General features: G+C 40.8%; 1 protein-coding gene across 4 annotated transcripts in view; it reads left to right on the plus strand.

Annotated features, from left to right (window-relative positions):
• Positions 1-19,138, plus strand: part of zfpm2a (zinc finger protein, FOG family member 2a) — a 170,603-nt gene that overhangs the window by 16,622 nt on the left and 134,843 nt on the right. For 2 of the 4 annotated variants that reach the window (XM_032557964.1, XM_032557965.1), the window contains exon 2: positions 6,616-6,702. The exons of the other annotated variants lie outside the window; for them this stretch is intronic. In XM_032557964.1, the coding sequence (XP_032413855.1) occupies positions 6,616-6,702 (87 nt within the window). The remainder of the gene's footprint in view (positions 1-6,615; positions 6,703-19,138) is intronic. 4 annotated transcript variants of the gene reach the window in all.

The raw sequence follows: 19,138 nt of genomic DNA on the forward strand, positions 1-19,138 counted from the left end.
AACTCTGTCTGTGGATAGCTGAAAAAAAAAAAAATCTACGTTTTGGAGTTGCCTTGTCAAACTCTGAACTTCATGCCAACTGATAGTCAATATGCAGCCATTTTTGGGTTATAGCTTCACTACTACTTGCTAAAAGCATCTTATGGAAGTATTTTTGTGCAGGACAGTGTCAGGGTGCTACAACTTGTTTGATTATCAATAACATTAGACTGTGACAAAAAACAATAAAAACACCCTTACACATTTGCATGTGTAAGGGTGCAAATACTTTGGGTTTTTATAAGGTAAATAGAGCAACTATTGAGAGCAACAAAACTCTCCGGACCACATTCGGGACCTTTAAATGGATGCTCAGGATTGCTTAGGGAGGTTGTTGCATCTACTTAAGCTGCATAAATGGACCCTATACCATCAATTCATGCACATTAATGAAATTACAGTGACGGAACATCAGAAAATATCTCCTTTCAGGTTGTTTCAGGATGCCTTCATAAGTCAGCCCGTGGGACCTTATTTCTGTTTCTTTGCCTTATGAACACACACACACAGAAACTCACCGAATGTCCTAGCCTCATGCTATGATCTGTAGAAGGTATTGGGGTGTTGCTATATATTTCATAAAGGCATTCTATTACACCCCTGTGGCTCGTAGGTAACAGCACACTGTGGTCTGGTCCCCAGGCAGCGGAGAATAAAGTGTAGGACGTGGCGCTGGAACAGGAATCTAACTGCTGTTTCTGCGGCAAATCTTGACTTGGATCTTAATTCCAATAAAGAGTTATATATTTATATATATATAATTTTTTTTTCTCAAAGCATAAGCCAAGCAAGAACACTCCACTCTGTGTTTTCAGCAGGTATGCTTTATTCAATATCATTTCAGATAAGAGGCGTAATCCCGTGGAGGAGGAGGGCATGGTGATGTATATTGACCAGCTCAGTGATAGCGACGCGGCGCACCACTACCGTTCGCAAGTAGTAAATAACGATTTGTGTCATCGGCTCAATCAGGTGCTGAGGATTATGGAATTCCGTCCTCATTGTTGTCAGCTTCCAACTTTATCGGAAGGAGTCGAAATATTTAAATAGGTCACGACTCGGGGAAAGGGAAGATACAGCAGCGTAGAAAACTGCAACTGCAAACTTCGGTGTGTTTTATATCCATTTTATGTATTAAAATGTGACAGAGTGACTAGACCTGTCGTAATAAGTAAAAAAATCAATTATTCGCATCTCAGTAATTTCCAATTTCATGATTTATCTTCATTTATCTCACTCCTTCTACCAGAAACTGAATGACTAAACTCTTCAGTCTGGTGCTTTGGTCTAAACTATCCCCTTTTTTGAAGGACAATTTTGTTTAGAGACTTTATAATTAATTTCATTTCTTGTTTCTATTATTTTGTTTGTTTATTTTGGATATTTAAAATGTCTTCCAGTTCCAGTGTTTAATGTTAGAATTGAACGTTTATGGATCTCTGAGAATTTGTTCTTCCATTACCACTATATCACTTGAAAATCGCCTCATACAAGATTTTTGTTTATAGCAATAACTTTTGAGACAATTTATCATCCAGGAAAATTTGTTGTCATGTCAGGCCTAAGAGTGACAAAGTTGTTGTAATGTGGAGGGTTTCCCTGTTTTAATGAAAGTCTGGAAACATTGGTGTACATTTATATTCATCTCTCAGTACTTCGATCTCTCCACATTAAATCCAGTGGAACCAATTTCCTTCAGAAGTCGCTTAATTAATAAATGGTGAGTAATTTAATCCCAGCATAAACACAGCTTTTGAATGAAGTTCTCAGATGTTTGTTGGACAAGATTACTGAGTTAACAGAATCACAAAGAGCAAAGGAAACACTGGACAGGTCAAAGTTGCGATTTTGTAGCTTTAGGAATCTCACTGTTCATAGCATCGTCTTCCACCACTCATCTACCAAGTCATGGCCGTTCTACTTAACTGACTCGTAGATTACACAGTGTGAAGTTTTGCACCTGAAAACACCATCTGTGCAGTGAAGGACGGTGGCGGCGGCATCATTCTGGGCAGTGACAGGGACGTTGGTCAGAGTTGATGGCTGGCTAGTGCAAGCAAAAGGAAAATCCTGGAGGAAACCTAGTTGAAAGCCAAAAACAGAGTTGAAATTACATAGAAATCCAGATGAAACTGATGTTCACAGATGCACCGCATCAACTTAGACAATTTTACTATCTAATAAGAAATATCGAAGCCTTTGATTAGAGACATACTTTAGCTATGAAGTTATTCACCAGTCATTTGCAAATGCTGTAAAAAAAAATTAAAAAACATGTCAAGTAGCAACTAAGTCAGGGGTGTCCAAACTTTTTGTCACATGGGCCAAAATCAAGTTAAAAGTAGTTTTTTAAAGAGCTAACTCCACAAAGAAATTGCCAATTTCCTTTGCCAACTCAACAATAATGAAAACATCTAATATTTTGATGAAGGAAAATAAATTACATTTATTTGTAGAAAATCTATGTTTAGACCAAAACCTGAAAAGGAGTTTTGCCCATTTGCCTCATTAAAAGAAGAGGATCCAGTTTGCTAATTCTTTGGGACTTATTTTGGAAAAAAGAAAAACATACAAAGACTTAGTCTATTTTCAGCACAAGAAAGTCAATTGGGTCACTCCCTATGAAAACACCGACTGCATTTGTTCAGGTCTTTTAAATTAATTAAATGCAGATTTGGGTGCATTAAAATCTGCTTTAGAGTAAAAGTCTCTGGGTAAATGTGGTCAGATTTACTATGAACTAAAGGACAATTCAAAATCTGGTTATTAAAAATGAATGTTTTGTGTTGTGCCTGACTTTTGTTTGATTAGAAAATCATTCCAGGGTCCACAAATGACCTCAGGTCACGCTTAGAAAGCTGAACTATCCTTGGACTGAGTAGTTCAGCTTCCAAAGCTGCATTTTCTCTCTAATAACTTAGATAGATTCCACAAAAAAATCAATGAATTGGCAAATTTTTCACTAATTATCTAGAGTTACGGTCCATAGAAAAATCAATAAATACTGAATTGTGACTAGGCCCTAATCCACTATACTGTGTTTTCTGTAATATTCTTATGCGTTTAAAATATCTGACTTAATAAGGTCTTCCATAAAATAGAAAACAGTTGAGTTACAATATTTCCACTGAGGAGAAACAAATTTTGCTGCTTCCGAAGCTTCTCTTACTTCTCGAGGCAAGCTAATGCACTAGCATTTGGCTAACGTTTTAAGAGCCCCTATTAATAATTCATTCATTTTGTTTCATGTTGCGATCAAAATTGCCCCAATATATCAAGAACAAACATTGATAAAAGTGTGCAGAATCCACGCAAGCTATTGTCAGATTTTTAACTGCAGCTTTAGTGGGAAGTGATTGGTGTCTGTGCCACCTCCCTTCTTCCCAGACAGGATTGTTGCAGAGTTGCTGGAGCTCCAGCGGTGAGCCGGGTCGCTCAGGTCAGTACCACACCGCTAACAGTCTCACCTTTCAGAGTGACTTCCATCAGTGCAGCTCAGCCCCTCTGTTGCTCCCACATGCTTCATTTCATCAGGGTTTCTTTTATCTTGACCGGCCAGGCCCACGACCCCTGAGCACTGATAGTCCGACGCGACTGCCACAAAGCGTTACCGGGGCATTGTGGAGAGTCAGACAGAACCTAACTGGGTTAAGTTTTCTCTTCCATTTTAAGTTTGTGCCGGCGTGTGAGTCAACCTGACCCGGATGTGTGTTTCTGCGCCAAACGGTTCGGGTGTGAAACCTTCAAACAGAGTTAACCATAAGCAGGACCTGACTCAGAAAAGGCATTTTTATATGTTTGAAGCGCGTTTTTTAAAGACATATGGGATGGCAAAAGGTTCGACGGAGGTTTTTACATCTAATTCTGAAACACAGAAGCCCTGATTACGCTCTGAAATTTCCAATTTCCATGAACTATGAGTGTGTCATGTTTACTTTTCACTGCATGCCAGAGGAGAAATAAAATGCTCTCGGTTTCCTGTAAAGACGGGCATGAAAGGAAGCACCGAGACTTCTTTTAGCCCTTTCTCCGGTGTCGCCCCTCTCTACCGCTCAGGTAGTCTCTGCCATCTGACTGCTGTTTGAAGTCGGCAATATTTGCTTTTCAGAAATCCTCGCCCACTCCGTGTCTCTTTTTGAAAATATGACCCTTTTCGCAGCCTCTATCGGTTCACCCTCTAAGAAAGAAATGGCTCAAATTAGCTGCTTGGTTCAGTCAGGCCTTTTCTGTATGAGGGGTTTCGGTTCATTTGTTGTGACAGGGTGATGGGTGATGGACAGCTCTGGGTGGAGGGGAACAAGGGGGTGTTGGAGAGTGTGAGAAGCTAGGTGGGGTAGGGAGTGGCGGACAGGCCCCGGTTCAGACCTGCTGGGGTGCGATCTCACCAGAGAAGCAAGGCTTGGCCAATCTTAGGCACCCTTCCCTGAAAAGCAAGTGACAGAAGGTGACAGAGAGGGAGATTAGACAAAGCGTTTGTCAGAGACAAAAAAAAAGGGGGGGGTAAGGTGCAATTTTTCATATAGTGGATTCTTTGAAATCTTTTATGTTTTCTAATTAGAGGTGGACTGAAACATCAATTTGGCTGACTCTGATAAGGACGATTAGTAAAACATTTCTTTTTTCTGATAAAGGAGCAAACCATCCATGTACACTGGCTGGTCATGCTAACAACACTCTTGAGTGTTGAAGTAATTACTGCTGGAGGAAGACACAGCTTTTTTTTCCAATATCATGAGTTAAATACATGTGAGACGATGTTTAAAGGGGCGGTGTTATGTTTTCTGGCCACGTAAGTAACTGTGAGCTTCAGCTGTTATGAAAACGCTGTATTTTGCTGAATGATAAATTGTCACAGAAGTTATCGCAATAAGCGATAATATTGTTGTTTTGAGACGATTTTCAAGTAACATAATGGTAATGGCATAATAACACAAGTAGATCCTCTCAAAGATCAGTTAACTTAATTTTCTAATAAACATCTAACTCTGGAACTGGAAGACATTCTAAATATCTAAAATGAATAAACAAAGCAACAGAAACAACAAATAAAATGGACACTGAAGTCTCTGTAAACATTTTCTCTTCAAAAAGTCCTTAGTTGAGACCAATGTACCAGACCGAAGACTTTAATCATCCAGTCTTTGGTAAACAGAGACACGTAAGAGAAAATCAAATAATCATGCAAATGGAAATGATCAAACTAATTTATCACATGATTAATTGATTGAATTGAATTGATTAAATGCATATATTAAAAAATAACTTGGAAGAAATTTGATTTTGCATCATAGCTGGATATAACACCTTGAAATTGGCCTCTGTTTCTTTAAGAACCTCCTACCCTGTCTGATATCCCCCGACCCTAAGCACATCATCAGCACAATGCTCCTCTTTGATGTTCACAGGCGTTCTTATGAACTCAGCAGGCGTGAAGTTCCACTAGGAGTTAATTGCTGCTGCCGCTAGTCTGAAGGAACTGAGTGGAGGAGTTGTGGAGGAGGGGTGCTCTGTGGGATGGGAGCTCTGCTGTGAACCAAGGCTTTGGGTTAATGGACACCTTGTTATATGAGCAGACGCTTAGGCACCTCCAATGGCCGCCATGCATGAATCATTCAAAGCAACACTCAGGTGTGTGTTTGATCAGGAAATGACATTATGACAAGATATAAAGCTCAAAGAAGTCAATTTTTTGTAAAACTTCCTCTTTAAGGAAGCTCTATTTTCATAACGGTTGTTCATTCAGGCTGCTACAACAGAGAGCTAGGCTTCAGGATATGTTGGGTATTTTGTTACTTCCTTATTTTTGCACTTTTAAAGGGTTGTTTCAGAACCAACTTTTGAAGGAACAACAAACCACCCAGAAGTAATTTATTCCCGCCTTGGGGCCGTTTTGTCAGCCTGGCAACTTAAATCTGCGTTGACTTAAGCAGCTAACAGGAACGCAGCAAAGTTGATCTCTGACAGACAGACAGACCTGTGTCTGTGTCCCACTTCTGAAACGTTTGGCAGAAAATTACAAATCTTAAAGTCATGGTTAGAATTTGCAATTTGTGCAAATGTTTATAGCTGGCAATGCCATTGAAGTTGTACTTTTGTGTTCCTGCTAAAACGGGGAAACCCTTTTTTTTTTCTTTACAGTCACTTCTCTTTCTCACACACACAGTGTGACATCATCTCTGCTCCCAATTTAAATCATTATTGGCTCCTCACAGCTGGAAGGCTTGACAAAAATATTTGAACATTGTTAATCACAGAGAAATTGTATCTGGTATCTGCATTGACCGGTCAAAAATTAGAAACAAATTTTTCAGAGCACCACACTCTGATTGGCGCGTATTTATTTATAATATATATAAAATTAATTTGATGATGTAGAAATTGCTGCACCTCTCTGGACCGCCACCCCTTTCAGTGTAATGAATTAAGGAGGTGACGTTATACTTTCTCCCAAAATACCATCCAGCACGAGTGCATGTTTTGCTGCCTTGGCTGCTATTTTTAATGGCATTATTCAAGAAGGGAGTGCGCCAGAGCTTTTTCCCTCGTGGGGGTGTGTGTGTGTGTGTTTATGTGTAGGTGGGTTGGAAAGGGGGCTGCGAAGCAGGCTGAGACCCCGGCGTTATCAGCGCCAGATGCACGTTGACTTCAGACTTTCAATGGAAGGTAAAGAGAGAGGGGAGGGAAATTAATGAGAGCCATAAAACCAGCAGGATAAATAATTAGCCAACTGGTTCCGAGATCCGTCCCCTCCTTTTCGTGCGCCGCTTCAAATAAATCCTCCTTGCAAAGTTTCTTTGTCAAAACTGCGAGTCGATGCCGGTAGTTGCATCTGTGTGCAGGCTCATTTGCATTTTTGGACTTTTTTTTTTTTTTTTTTTTTTTTAGGCTTCAGCTGCTAGTATTTTTGCTGTGTCCACCTGTCTTTTTTTTTTTTTTTTTTCATTGTGTACACATGAGTGACACGTTTCTCTGTCCTCCCACTGATAATTGACTGGACCGGTGCCTCCTTCCACCCTGTGCAACATGGATGGACACAAAAAAAAAAAAGAAAAAGACTTTGAAGCTGCTCATAAATCATCTGGAGTGTCACTTTTGTGTCCACATTTTTTGCTTCGAATAGTAATAATTGTAATGGGGGCTTGTTTACTCAAGACTTTGCTTTGCACAGACAGCAGAAGCGTTTTAAACTGCACGTTTGTCCAACAAGTGATATCACTTCTCTGAACCATCTACCACTTTCCTTTACTTCCCCTCGGCCCAACCGTCAGGATCAAAGCTAATTTTTGCTGCATTAGAGGACACTTTGTGCCAGTGTGCTGATCTGGAGTGTTTACATGCGGTTCAGTCCCTGAGGATTTTGTATTATTGTTGTCACACTGTATGGAGCACAGCCACTCGCATTGTTCTAATACACCAAGCGGTAGATTTGGGGGGAAAAAAAGAAAAGGAAAAAAAAGCTGAGCAATCACAGAAAGACTTACCCTATCCTGCAGTCTTTTGATCGCTATTCATATGTCTGCGCTAAGTAATCTTCCCCCCTAATCTCATTCACAGATATAAATAAACAAGCAGTGCTCTAAATGACACGAGAGCACACGAGTGAACATCCAGGGGGATTATGGTAATTTTCTGGATAAATAGGAGTGTTTAAAAATGGGGGAAGTAAAATTGTTGTTTTTAAAAATGGGTTCCGACTCCATGAACCCAGAGACAGCAGATAATGTGCGAATAAACTGACTCAATAATGGATGAAGTGGCAGCTGACTTTATCTAAAGATGACTTTTTTTAAGACAGGTCTGGATATATAATCATGAGGTGCTTACTGGTTTTATGGCATACAAAGGTTTCAAAATTAATGTCATTTTAATTGAACGCCCGTAAAAGAGCCAGTCTGAGTTTTCTCCTGCTCTGTGGAACATATAGGAACTATACCCCTTCCCCACCTGTTGCTGCACATTGACAGAAATAAACAAATTTGATGTTTGGAAATATCTCCTGTTGTGATAGCAACACTATTACTCCTATGAAGTTAATGTTTTTTTTTTAAACTAAATGAAAAATCATTTAGTGGTGGTAAGTTTCCTGTTGCCAACTCATAGTAAGGAATGTTGCTTCTGGCTGTACCAAACTTTCTTTTTTTTTCATGGGTTTCCTGGTGATTCTGACTACAAAGATGCCCTCTTTATAGTTAAAACGTTTTGGTTTGGTTTTAACCCTCCAGTTCAATTGGAGGCCTTTAAGCAAAACCAGTAAAACATGAATATTTGTAACTTTTTGTATACCATAGCTTATGTCGCAGCAAAGTAAGTCAATTACAGTTTGATTTTTTTTTTGCGGACTTTCATACAGAGATCTGAATAGTTTCTAAACATAACAGTGTGGCTAAGTTGGTAACAATGAGTAAATTATGGGAAGCTTGTTTCTGCAGCAGCAGGCTAGCTATCAATTCTACCTACATGTGTTATAAAGAGAAGGAAAACTTATTATTGTAAATAAATAAATAAACTCCTGCTATGTACAGATGATTGTTACTTTTTGTTTTACATGAAACTTACTTGACTGTGTTGCACATTTTGGTTTAAAATTTTCGTTCAAGTAATGTCAAACTCCTCGTAGCTGCAGTTTCCGAGCTCCCGCCTCACAGAGCACTCTTCTCCCCCAGACTAGCAAGCAGCAATTAGCAGACACCTTGTTGAACTGCGGATTATACGACCTACTTCTCTGTGCAACACTGGTAAAAACTTTGCTAAAGACGGTGACTTCATGAAAGCAGATTTTCAAAAAGAGACAGAGGCCCAATTTCAAGGTGTTAAATTATGAAGTCAAAATTTCTTTTAAGTTATATTTGATACATACAGCATTTTTATAACTGAAGGTGAAATAGTTTCTTGATTGTGCTGTAAAATAGCACTGGGTGCCTGGAAAACACATAATACTGCCCCTTCAAGTTTACAGTTATGTTAGCAAATGCGTAGCAATACAGACATAGCTTCAGAAACTACTAACGCAATCAACAAAACACCGTGCAGATCAACGTTCCCACAACGCCAATTGATTCTTCGGGTTTTGGCCTTTTATTTAATCTTCTCTAACTTGACATTTGCTAAGTCAGAAATCAATTATGTCTTCTCTTCAATTGAAAGGCAAAAAAAACCCCTAGTATGTGGCTTTAAAGTCAGCCTAGCTCGCCTTTGACATGGTGCATTACAAAGGGAAAGGAAAATCACACTGCATACCTGATCCATAAAAAAAAATAAAAAAACCCTTTGAAATGGATTGCTGGGTGCGATCCAGTCTGGCACAAGTCATGGCATTGATGGCACAGCCTCTGGGTGTAGGGATGCTTGGCCCTGGACAAGGCGGTTGCTGGGCCCCGTATCAGTGGGCATGGGCCCATCCTCCGGGAGCTCCTAAGCCATGCTGTCTGAAGAAGAACTGATGAGGTTGGCAGCACATGTGGGCAACGTTGCAAGTTTTTTTGTTGTTTTTTTTTTTACTTCTGTTAAACCTGGAACCCGATGTTATCATTTTTAGTCGCTACAGCGGCAAACCAGCTGAGACGGCTTTCCGAAACAAAAACTTTGACTCTTTTATTATTCATCCCGTCTGCACCAGTTGCGGACCAGTTCCCTCTTTAACCCTCGATGTGATGAGCGCACATTCTGCAAGTCAGGAAGCTGACAGCCGGAGGAAGTTTTCAGAAATGGTCGATAATCCGCCAGAGGGGGAGGCAAAGAAACTTCCATCTTTGATGAGAAGTTGAAAAGAGCGCGTTCCACTGTTGGTTTGGCAGAACGGCAGACATGGCCGCGGGGCGGGGCGGGTTCCGACCAGGGATTGAGCCGTTTTAATAGGGCTCACCCAGGGTTGACGAGAGTGCCGAATGCACTAAATCAGAGGTGTGAGCTGGGGCTGCCAGTACATATCTTTTGTCTTTCATTATCTTTATTTCCTTATTATTTTAAATGGCCAGTGTGTGCATGTGTGAGTGTTTTTTTTCTCTTCTTCTTCTTCTTCTCTAGAAGCTTTTTTGATATCCATTTAGATTGGGGCTTCATTAAAAAACCTCAGACAATGGAGTGACTTCTAATTAAGAAGTGCCGCATCTGGCCCCTGGCACCCTATCCCGTTGTTCCATCTATTTTGCTGGGGAGAATTCATTTGTTTCTTAATTAAGAAAAACACCAATAGCGTGAAAAATCTGCTTATGGTACCTGAATCCTAATTAGCTAAATAGTGAGGGGAAGGGGAAATCACATTCCAGTAGCCCTAGAAATGAACTCAGAGCTGATAAAAATGAACTAACTAGCCTTGCATAAATCCAAGCTGTGGGAGAAAGTGTACCATCATTATGGCTAAGACAATATGCAAACTATCTTCAAAGAAATCAAATTGCCGGAATGTTTTCATTTGCATGTATTAACCATTAACATAATGAGGAGAAGTGACATTGGACCCGGATTGTGTGTCTGTTCGGATTGATAACTCCGCTGCATCTGCAAATAGTCTCCTCTGCAAAATTATGCTAGCAGTCAAATCAGTGCTGAACTGTGGAGGGAGAGGGAGAATGATGAAGAGAGAGAGAGAGGGAAGAGAGAGTGGAGGCTTTTGCGTTTTTGTTTTTTGTTTTCTTGTTTTATCGGGGAGCTCCGTGCAAACCTGCTGCAGTGTTGAATCTGAGCCATCACCCCCCCCCCCCCCCCCCCCTCCCTCACACACACACTGCCCAACAGCAATCCTTAAACGGCGAAGGTGCCTCAAGTCATTGTCTCTGAGACTCTGCGGAACGCCGCCATGTGTGTGTCTTTAGAGAGACACACATTTAACCGGAGACGGACTCTCGAGCGAGCACACTTCACGCCCGTATCGGACATACGCACCCCCACACACGCGCCTTCACACACACTCGTGCATACATGTGTCAACTCCCTTTCCCAACACACACACACACACACACACACATCCGAAGGCTTCCAGGATACCAAAGGCTCACTTATCTGCTCCGTAAAGACTCAGCATGGCCCACATTGGCGAGTTGGCGGGCAACCAGCCAAACCCGCTGTGTAGTTCCCCCACTGCAGGCGTCATGCAAAACACCCAACAGTCTTCAAGGTTCAAAATAATATATATATATATATATATATATATATATATATATTTATTTTTTTTCCCAGCATGCTATTTCTCAGGATCAGCCTCTTAGGTCAAATTATTCAATTAAGTGTCTGTTTATTACTGATACCAAAAGCTGGGTGGCGGTTCTACTTATCACCTTTTTTGCAGATTGGTGTTCTCACGGAATACCACCATAAAGATTGCCTTGGCTGTAATTAAAATGGCACAGGGACAAATTTTGGTGCAGAGCTAAGAAACGAAGGAGGTAGGGTGAACCGCTGGGGCTGCATTCAGAGAAATTAAGTTGAGCCCTTAAATCAAAGTTACAAGGTCTGTGTACCTAGCGTAGAAAGGGGGGAAATAATGCCACCTTGTCGTCATAGTGAGGTGGGACACGGTCAGCGAACAGGGTTGTTCTTTGTGGTTCCGACTGAAAGAAGCAAACCCGAGTCGGCGATGGGTTCTGTGCCTCTTCAGGCGCTTTCTGAATGCCAGCCGGGCCGGCGTCCATCCACCAGTCCAGTGTGTTTGATGAGCTGTTGGCAGACTCCGGGGACACGTGTTCCCCGTTCCTCGTGGCAGACGCACCTTTCACCATCTCTGACTCCAGTGAGCCTGCATGCGACTTCTCAGGCAGGGGAAGAAAAACCAAAAGGAATCAAAGCGTATAATCTGGGAGTGTTAAGCCAGAGAATAGTGGGGGGGAGAAAAGAAAGACCTGAGCGACTTTTGGATTTCGACAGAATCTTCTGACAAAAAAAAAAAAAATTGCATTGTTATCTCAGATAGCTGGTGATGTTTTTACTTGGTTGTACATTTTTTTCAGGGGGGTGAAATATGTAAAAATGTAAACCGAGCCTCTAACGACTCCCTTAATGACGCGGATCTTGCCTTTCCCTCTCGCTCTCTCTGCCGGAATCGCGTCTTAGCGGGCTTTCTCGGCGCGGAGGATGTCTGATATCTGAATATTAAAAGGGAGTTTCAAGCTCATCTGCAAATGTGATTTGCACATATCACACTCGTGCAGTCGTCAAGCTGCTTCATCGCCAAGCTTTCTGAGCAAAGAAGACATGGGGAGGGGAGGGGAGGAAAAAGAAACAGAAAGATGCACATATGGGTTGCTATTGATGTATTCCGTTTTTGACCTAATTTAAATCCCTGCCAAACGAGCTCATATGCATACTGTACATTTGCTAAATTACCGAGTGTAAACCTCGTCGTCTCACCGAGACAGGTGTAAACATCAGTGTTGTCATAGTGCGGCTACCTGTAAATATGATAATTGGGCCACTCTGCAACAGAGTCCCCCTAAACCCCCACCCCAAAAAAATAATTTGGACATCATTTTGACGGCCCTGGGGATTGCCCCGTCGTCGAAACGAAGGTGGCCCATTGACATGCCGTACACGGCAGGATATAATTACGGCCGCCTGTCTTTGTTCCCGAGTTTGCTCTCAGAACACCAGTAATTATTTGTGATATTTTGGTATTCTTTTACGAGGGAGCTGCTCTCTGTGGACTTGGATCATTACACGGGTGAAAATGAAGTTGCGAATGAGCTCCTCCGCTGCCAAATCCCCAAAGTTCTGCAATTGTGTCAGCAGGGCTGAAGGTTTTGTCACGATATTTTGGAGCAGTATTGCGGTAACTGTGGAGGCGGGCGTTTATCGTGCCGTTTTGTCATTTATTGTGATAAATTTCTTATCATGATAAGAATTTAGATAGATTTCAATTAATGGTGTTTTAAACCCCGCAAAAAACTGTCGTTTTTGCCAGGATTGATAGTTTTACTATTTTCTCCACTGTTTGTTAAGTGAAAGCATCAATAAATACCAATAAGTTTAAAATTACAGTTACTGTGTGCAGCTTAGTGATACAAATTCAATTTCTAGTCAAGGGTAGTGCACATAGGAATGTTCTTGGAGAGCAGAATTTGTGTTTGTGGGGCTATAAAGGGTGTGACACACAGACACAGGCATACAGTTACCTAAAGAAAATAGTCATAAAAAGTTCTTATCGTGACTTTTATCATTATCACAATAATACTGCAAATTATTGTGGTATAACTATAAGTCCATATCGTCAACCCCGAGATAACGACAGAAGTGACAATATAATTGCTGTCATGCAGTCACAGTCAAACAGTTATCCAACAAATAAGTAATTAATAGTTCTTATCATCACTGTTATTGTTATCTAAGGGTAAGCACTATCGACCTAAAGTTTTATCATGAGAATTTGCGGTACTGTTCTGATAATCATAAATGTGACAATAAAAATGTTTTATTACTACTATTTTAGGCAACTGTAAGACTGTGTGTCACCGCATTTATAATCCCACAAACACAAATAATTCTTTCATGAAAAACAGTCCCATTTGTAATACCCTTCTTTGGGAGATGGGTCACATAAAGAAGTGTGATTTGTATCTCTAAACTGGTCACAGTAACTCATATTGCTTTTAATTGAATAAACAGTGGATAAAACTAACAATTCCAACAACACAGGCAGTTGGGGGTTTTTAAACATAAATAATTAGGATTGGTTGTGACAACGATAAATCTACATTCTTATCATGATAAAAGAGGTATCACAATAAACGATACGATAAATGCCAAATGTAACATAATGACAGGAATGTTGCTAAGTGGAGGAAGTTCCAGTACAAAAAAAAGCCTGATTTGAAATTTTATTTGGGGGATCTTGACACACGACGGCTCCCGTTCCTCCCGATTTCCGGTGCTATCTGCAGAGGGTCGGGCGGACGGCGCCGATAATAAGGGGGCAGTGCCAGAATATCTTTAGGGTATGAGGCGTGTCGAGCTGCGGTTTGTTGTCATGATAATCCCCTCATTTGTAATGTCGGGATCAGCGGGTTACGGCTCTCCACTTGCCTCCCGTGTCAAGGCTTGGGACCGGCGAGGTGGATTGTCATTTCTGAAGCAATATTTTGACAGCGCCTTCACTTTACTCGTACGCCGAGGCTCAAAGGTCAGAGCTGTGCCACTTCCATTTACTGTGCATGAACACTCAATCCCCGAGGAGCTCTCTACATCTCCCGCCCTGCCACACACTCTTTCTCTCTCTTCTTCTCTCTCTCACACACACCACTCTTTGTGCCTCTCGCTTGTTTTAGAAGATAGATGTCAGAGCTGCTCCCCTCGTCCAGCTTTACAGCGAGTTTAAGGCTCCTAAACTGCGGGGGCAATTACGGACTCTCTGTGTTTGCTACGGAGTAACTAGAAAAAAAAAAGCTCAATATGATGCCTGTTTTCCATTTCTGCCACCATTCCAATTAGTGTATCAGAGTCAGTCCTTGCCTACCTCCTATCACTCAGACGCACAAACACACACGCATGCACACCCTGCTTTTTTTTTTTTTTTAACGTAATGTGCTGTGATTTTCGCTAAAACGCGACGTCTCAATGGTGTAGCTGTCATCCGTTTCCTCTGTGTGCTCAGTGCCACCCCTCGCATGCACAGGCGGGTTGTGTCAACCAAATAAGGCACTTGTCAGTAACACAAAAAAGACATTGTTGCCGGGCCATTGTTACCTGCTCTGCCAGCTATCATATAGAAAGTGATAGAGTGACGGTGTTTCTGCTAGCTCCAGGGCCCCCCTCCCCCCACCCACCCACACACCCCAGGGGTATTATGGGTGTAAATCTACCTCTCACAGTTGCGCTCGGGGCCAGGGAGAGCATCATCATCATTAGCCACAGCAGATGGAGGGGCTTCAGCGCTGCGTTGTTTCTGCTGTACCAGCTCTGCTGCTGTCAGACTGTTTCTGCTGGAATCTGGATCTGGTCTGGCACAATGCGAGTGGATGGGAGCAGCAGCACACAGTTAGTGATGAAATGGACATGAAATCAGTTGAAACACACACACACACACGCACACACCCACACACACACACACATATATATATATATATATGTATATATATATATATATATATATACACACACCAGGAGACTGATTCATCATTTGTTTGTGTAGTTGTGATTGGGGAGGTTTAGTTAAGCACAGCTCAGATGGTTTGTGTTATTTTATTATATTTGATAGACAGAGAAGAATCAACATGGTGATGACTGAAAATATGACAAAAAAAATTACAACTATAGGAACGTTTGGTTACAATTTTTTAAAGTAATTTGTTATATGTTTTCGTGTTATAATAATGTAAAAGCGATCTTTTGTGTTTGAGCGTTTGGTCGTTTTATCCGTTAGACGCCCAAAACTCACAAGGTCTTAAAGGCGATGGATTCTTTCTTTCTTCATTTATTTTAATGACAATTATTGGGTATAAAAAGGTCAACTCTAATTCTATTGATGTCAAAAATGACATGCTCTAACAGAGTGTAATATGTGGCTATATTTGTTTCATATCTAGGTGCATCCAGGGCTTAAATATTATGTCTGATTTTCTCGGGCTTTGGGTCATTTGTTGATGAATACCCACATTTCAGCAGTTTGTCTATTTGGTTACATTTTACACCTATAAACAAACCATTTTGTAGCCAGGTGCTTAAACCATTGTGTATCAGTTTATTTATTTTTTGTTGTAATTCAGTATTTGCATGAATTATGGAGATAATACCACAAAATATCAGCTCTAACATATCATTTAGCTATATTGTATATTATTTCCCAAAGATTTTGTTTTGCTGCACCGTTCTATTTATTTGGTTGTTGTTGCATAACGATTATTTGTCACTCCAGACTTTGAGCATGTTGCAGTTACTTTAAAGCATGAGGTGTCAAAGGAAGTATGACACATTTTCCTGGCAGACTGAAGCAAGTTTGATGTATGTCCCATGGCAGACGGGTCCACTTCATATCGGAGAAGGTTGGTTAGAGAGCTAGCAAAAGTATAAATTAGGCAAAATAGTCAAATAAATGGAAATCATATCCTTTTTCTTGTTCATAAAATACATAAAAACAGAATGACCCCATTTATTTCTTGCCATAAATGCTCCACCAAACGGCATGTTCATTGCACTTTGATCAAGTTTAGAATCAGGTTTGGTACAAATGCTGTCCATGGGGGGTCATCTTGGAATTCACTTCATTTTCCGTCTCATTCCAGGATGAGATTTAATCACCAAATAAAATCCAAACAGATTTCATAGCTCTTGAAAGGAAAATGGGAGTTTTCCAACATCGGAATTGGGAGGCGAGACTTCGAAGATTTAAAATCGGCACGAGCCGGTAAAGACGTGAATCGCTGCGTGTCAACTACTTTTGTCACCTGTAGAAGCAAAAGTTTACAGAGATGAGAAATAAGACCCAGCTCGCCAGGAGATGTAGGAAAACCTTCAAAACTTCATCATTCTTCATCCTTCATTCGTCGTTTCATCAGGCACACTGACGCAGCCGACGAGCTTCCATGTACAGTGCAGCAATAGGTGGGATTTCATGCTAATCGCAACAATCATTTGTCAGCAGGGGAGTATTTATCTCCGGCAGCCACGAGCTGTCCATTGATGCAGCAACATTTCAGCATGTATTCGAGGCCTCGCTGTCCAGGGACCAGCCTGTGTGTGTCCATGTGTGTGTTAGGGGGCCTAGTTTTCTCTGAAGCGCTGGCAGAATCCTAATGGTCCGGCGTGAGGCTTTCACATGGCCACGTCAAGAATCACGAAGAAGGCAGGGGACGGAGGGAAGAGGGAGAGAGAGAGAGAAAAAGATCCTTCTCGGTCTGTGTTTTAAAGGACAGTGCTTTGAATGTCATTTGACAATTTCCTTTTAATTAGAACTAATTTACAGAAAGATGCCCAGCAGCTAATCTTTACAGGATAATTAACTTCTATTTTCTTTACTTTTAATTAAAAAGTGGGGAAAAAAAAAAAGATTTAGCTGATCCATAAAGAATTGTTCTTTTGAAATGTTCATCAGACTTCACACTTCTTTTGGCATTGGTAATATTTAGATCCTATCTGCCGCTCGCAGTCTCTCCACTGAGTTATTGCAGCGATTTTCTCCCTCTTATCCGGGGGTATTAAGAAGTAGAACTATCAATAGCAGAAATAGGAACCAGAGGCAAATTAGAATTGAATTAATGAAGAATTTATTGCAAAAAGACCCCCCCCCCCCCCCCCCCACGCCCCCACACCCGCGTATCCGTTGTAATACTGGGATGAAATTGACATCTTAGATATATCCGTTTCATAGAAATTCCTTGATGGAGAAATGCTGTTTTATCGACATTTTTTGATACAGTAATCAGCTTCCTTGTTCATAAAAAAGCTCTTTAATTTCTTTGAATTGATTCTGGACTAAAAGCTAATTGTTGCAGAGGCACTGTTTTTTCTGATATTGCTATTTGAGCCCCCCACCCCTGCAGGCTCACAGTGATGAATTCTCCACGTTTTTGGGGGGTTTTTTTCTCCCTTTTTAGGTTAAACAGCTGCGTCCTAATAAGTGTTTAAGTCACAGTACGATCGCCTTGTGGCTCAACAGAATGAAAAGTCCCCTCAGCCTCATCAGAGCTGTGGGAGAAAAGTCCTTCCTGGCCAGTTAGCACCTTCCAAACAGACTTTACTTAGTGGAGATAAAGTGAGCCAATATGAGGTGAGCGTGCTGCAGACAGAGCCTCCACTCATCTGCAAACGAGCCAGTGGCTGAAGATGGATGCCCCCACTTAACCATGATAGCTCCCTGGAGGAGCCTCACTCAATGGCTTCATTAAAAGTGAACGTTGTCGTGAAAAGCTCGCTTATAAACCAGTAATTAAGAGCACACATATTTTACCTGCTTTGTTTCAGCTGTCACCGTCACATGGTTAACTCACATTTCCTTACAAGTAACCGGCCGACTCGTAAATCACTCGGTTTGACGAGAAGCGGCGAGGAACAAGACTTTGTTTGATTCGACTGCATTTTAAGACCATTATTGTACCTATACAGATAAAACAAACTGTTAATTTAGTGACGTAGCGCAGGTTTACAAGTCTAATATGTAGCCTCCTTGCAAGACAAGAACAATCTAAGTAATATCCTGAAGTAGAGAGACTGAGCAGTCCAGTTGAATCTGATTACATAGACACTTTCAAATTCAGTTACATACCAAATTGAACAGTGAATTACACTGAATTAGATATACAAACAGTCTGACTGTTTGTATATCTAACTTGGGGTGATATTAATCAGTATTTTTAAGATGCTTAGGTACATTAGTTTATTAAAATCCACTTGCTCTGTTAAATGAGGTGAATTCTTAAATCATTCTGACAATTACTTTTTTCAGCTGATTTGCCCTTTCATGTTAGAAAAGCTACTGGTTTGTGCTTGCGACTTAAAACAAAACTGAAATAGTTATATCTTTTTATAAATCAGTTTTAACAAGTTGGCAGATAAACCATTCTCCTGATAGCCACAGCTAATATGTGCTATTCGGTGGCAACAACTGCCCCAGAGTTGGGAAGCTCAGCTTGCTAGCAGGTTTGATGTTAACATTAGCACCGTTGCTAAGCTAGCTAAAACTAAAAGACATTTTCTCAGTCACAGGTTCAAATATTTATTTTTTCTAATACAACTATTGGCAACATTATAATGTTAGGCCTCTATCAATTGAGGTTTTGTAACATTGCTGGATTTTTCTGATGACAAACAATTACACGACCTCAGGCAAGAAGTAACTTCAGCTAGATTTAAATGCACACTCTGCACACTTCTGTTTCTGACATTTATGGGGTCTTAAAAAGTTGGTGTTTTGTTCTGAACATCCTGGTCAGAAGGGAGATCCAAGACAGACTTGGATTTATTCAAATACTAGCAAAAAAGAGGTCTTACCAAAAACTGGCCAAATCAAAACATTGTTTTTGGCTACCATATTTTTACCATAAAAAATTTAACACGGTTTAGATTGAAATGTTGGAATGTCAGTATGCGGCTAAAATTTGTTGATAATAATCAATGATAGTTAAGGTAACATGTATGTAGATATAAAAGAACTGAAATCACATACAAGAGCTGAAAAACA

Source organism: Xiphophorus hellerii, chromosome 3 (genome assembly GCF_003331165.1).
Source record: "Xiphophorus hellerii strain 12219 chromosome 3, Xiphophorus_hellerii-4.1, whole genome shotgun sequence".
Lineage (NCBI taxonomy): Eukaryota > Metazoa > Chordata > Actinopteri > Cyprinodontiformes > Poeciliidae > Xiphophorus > Xiphophorus hellerii.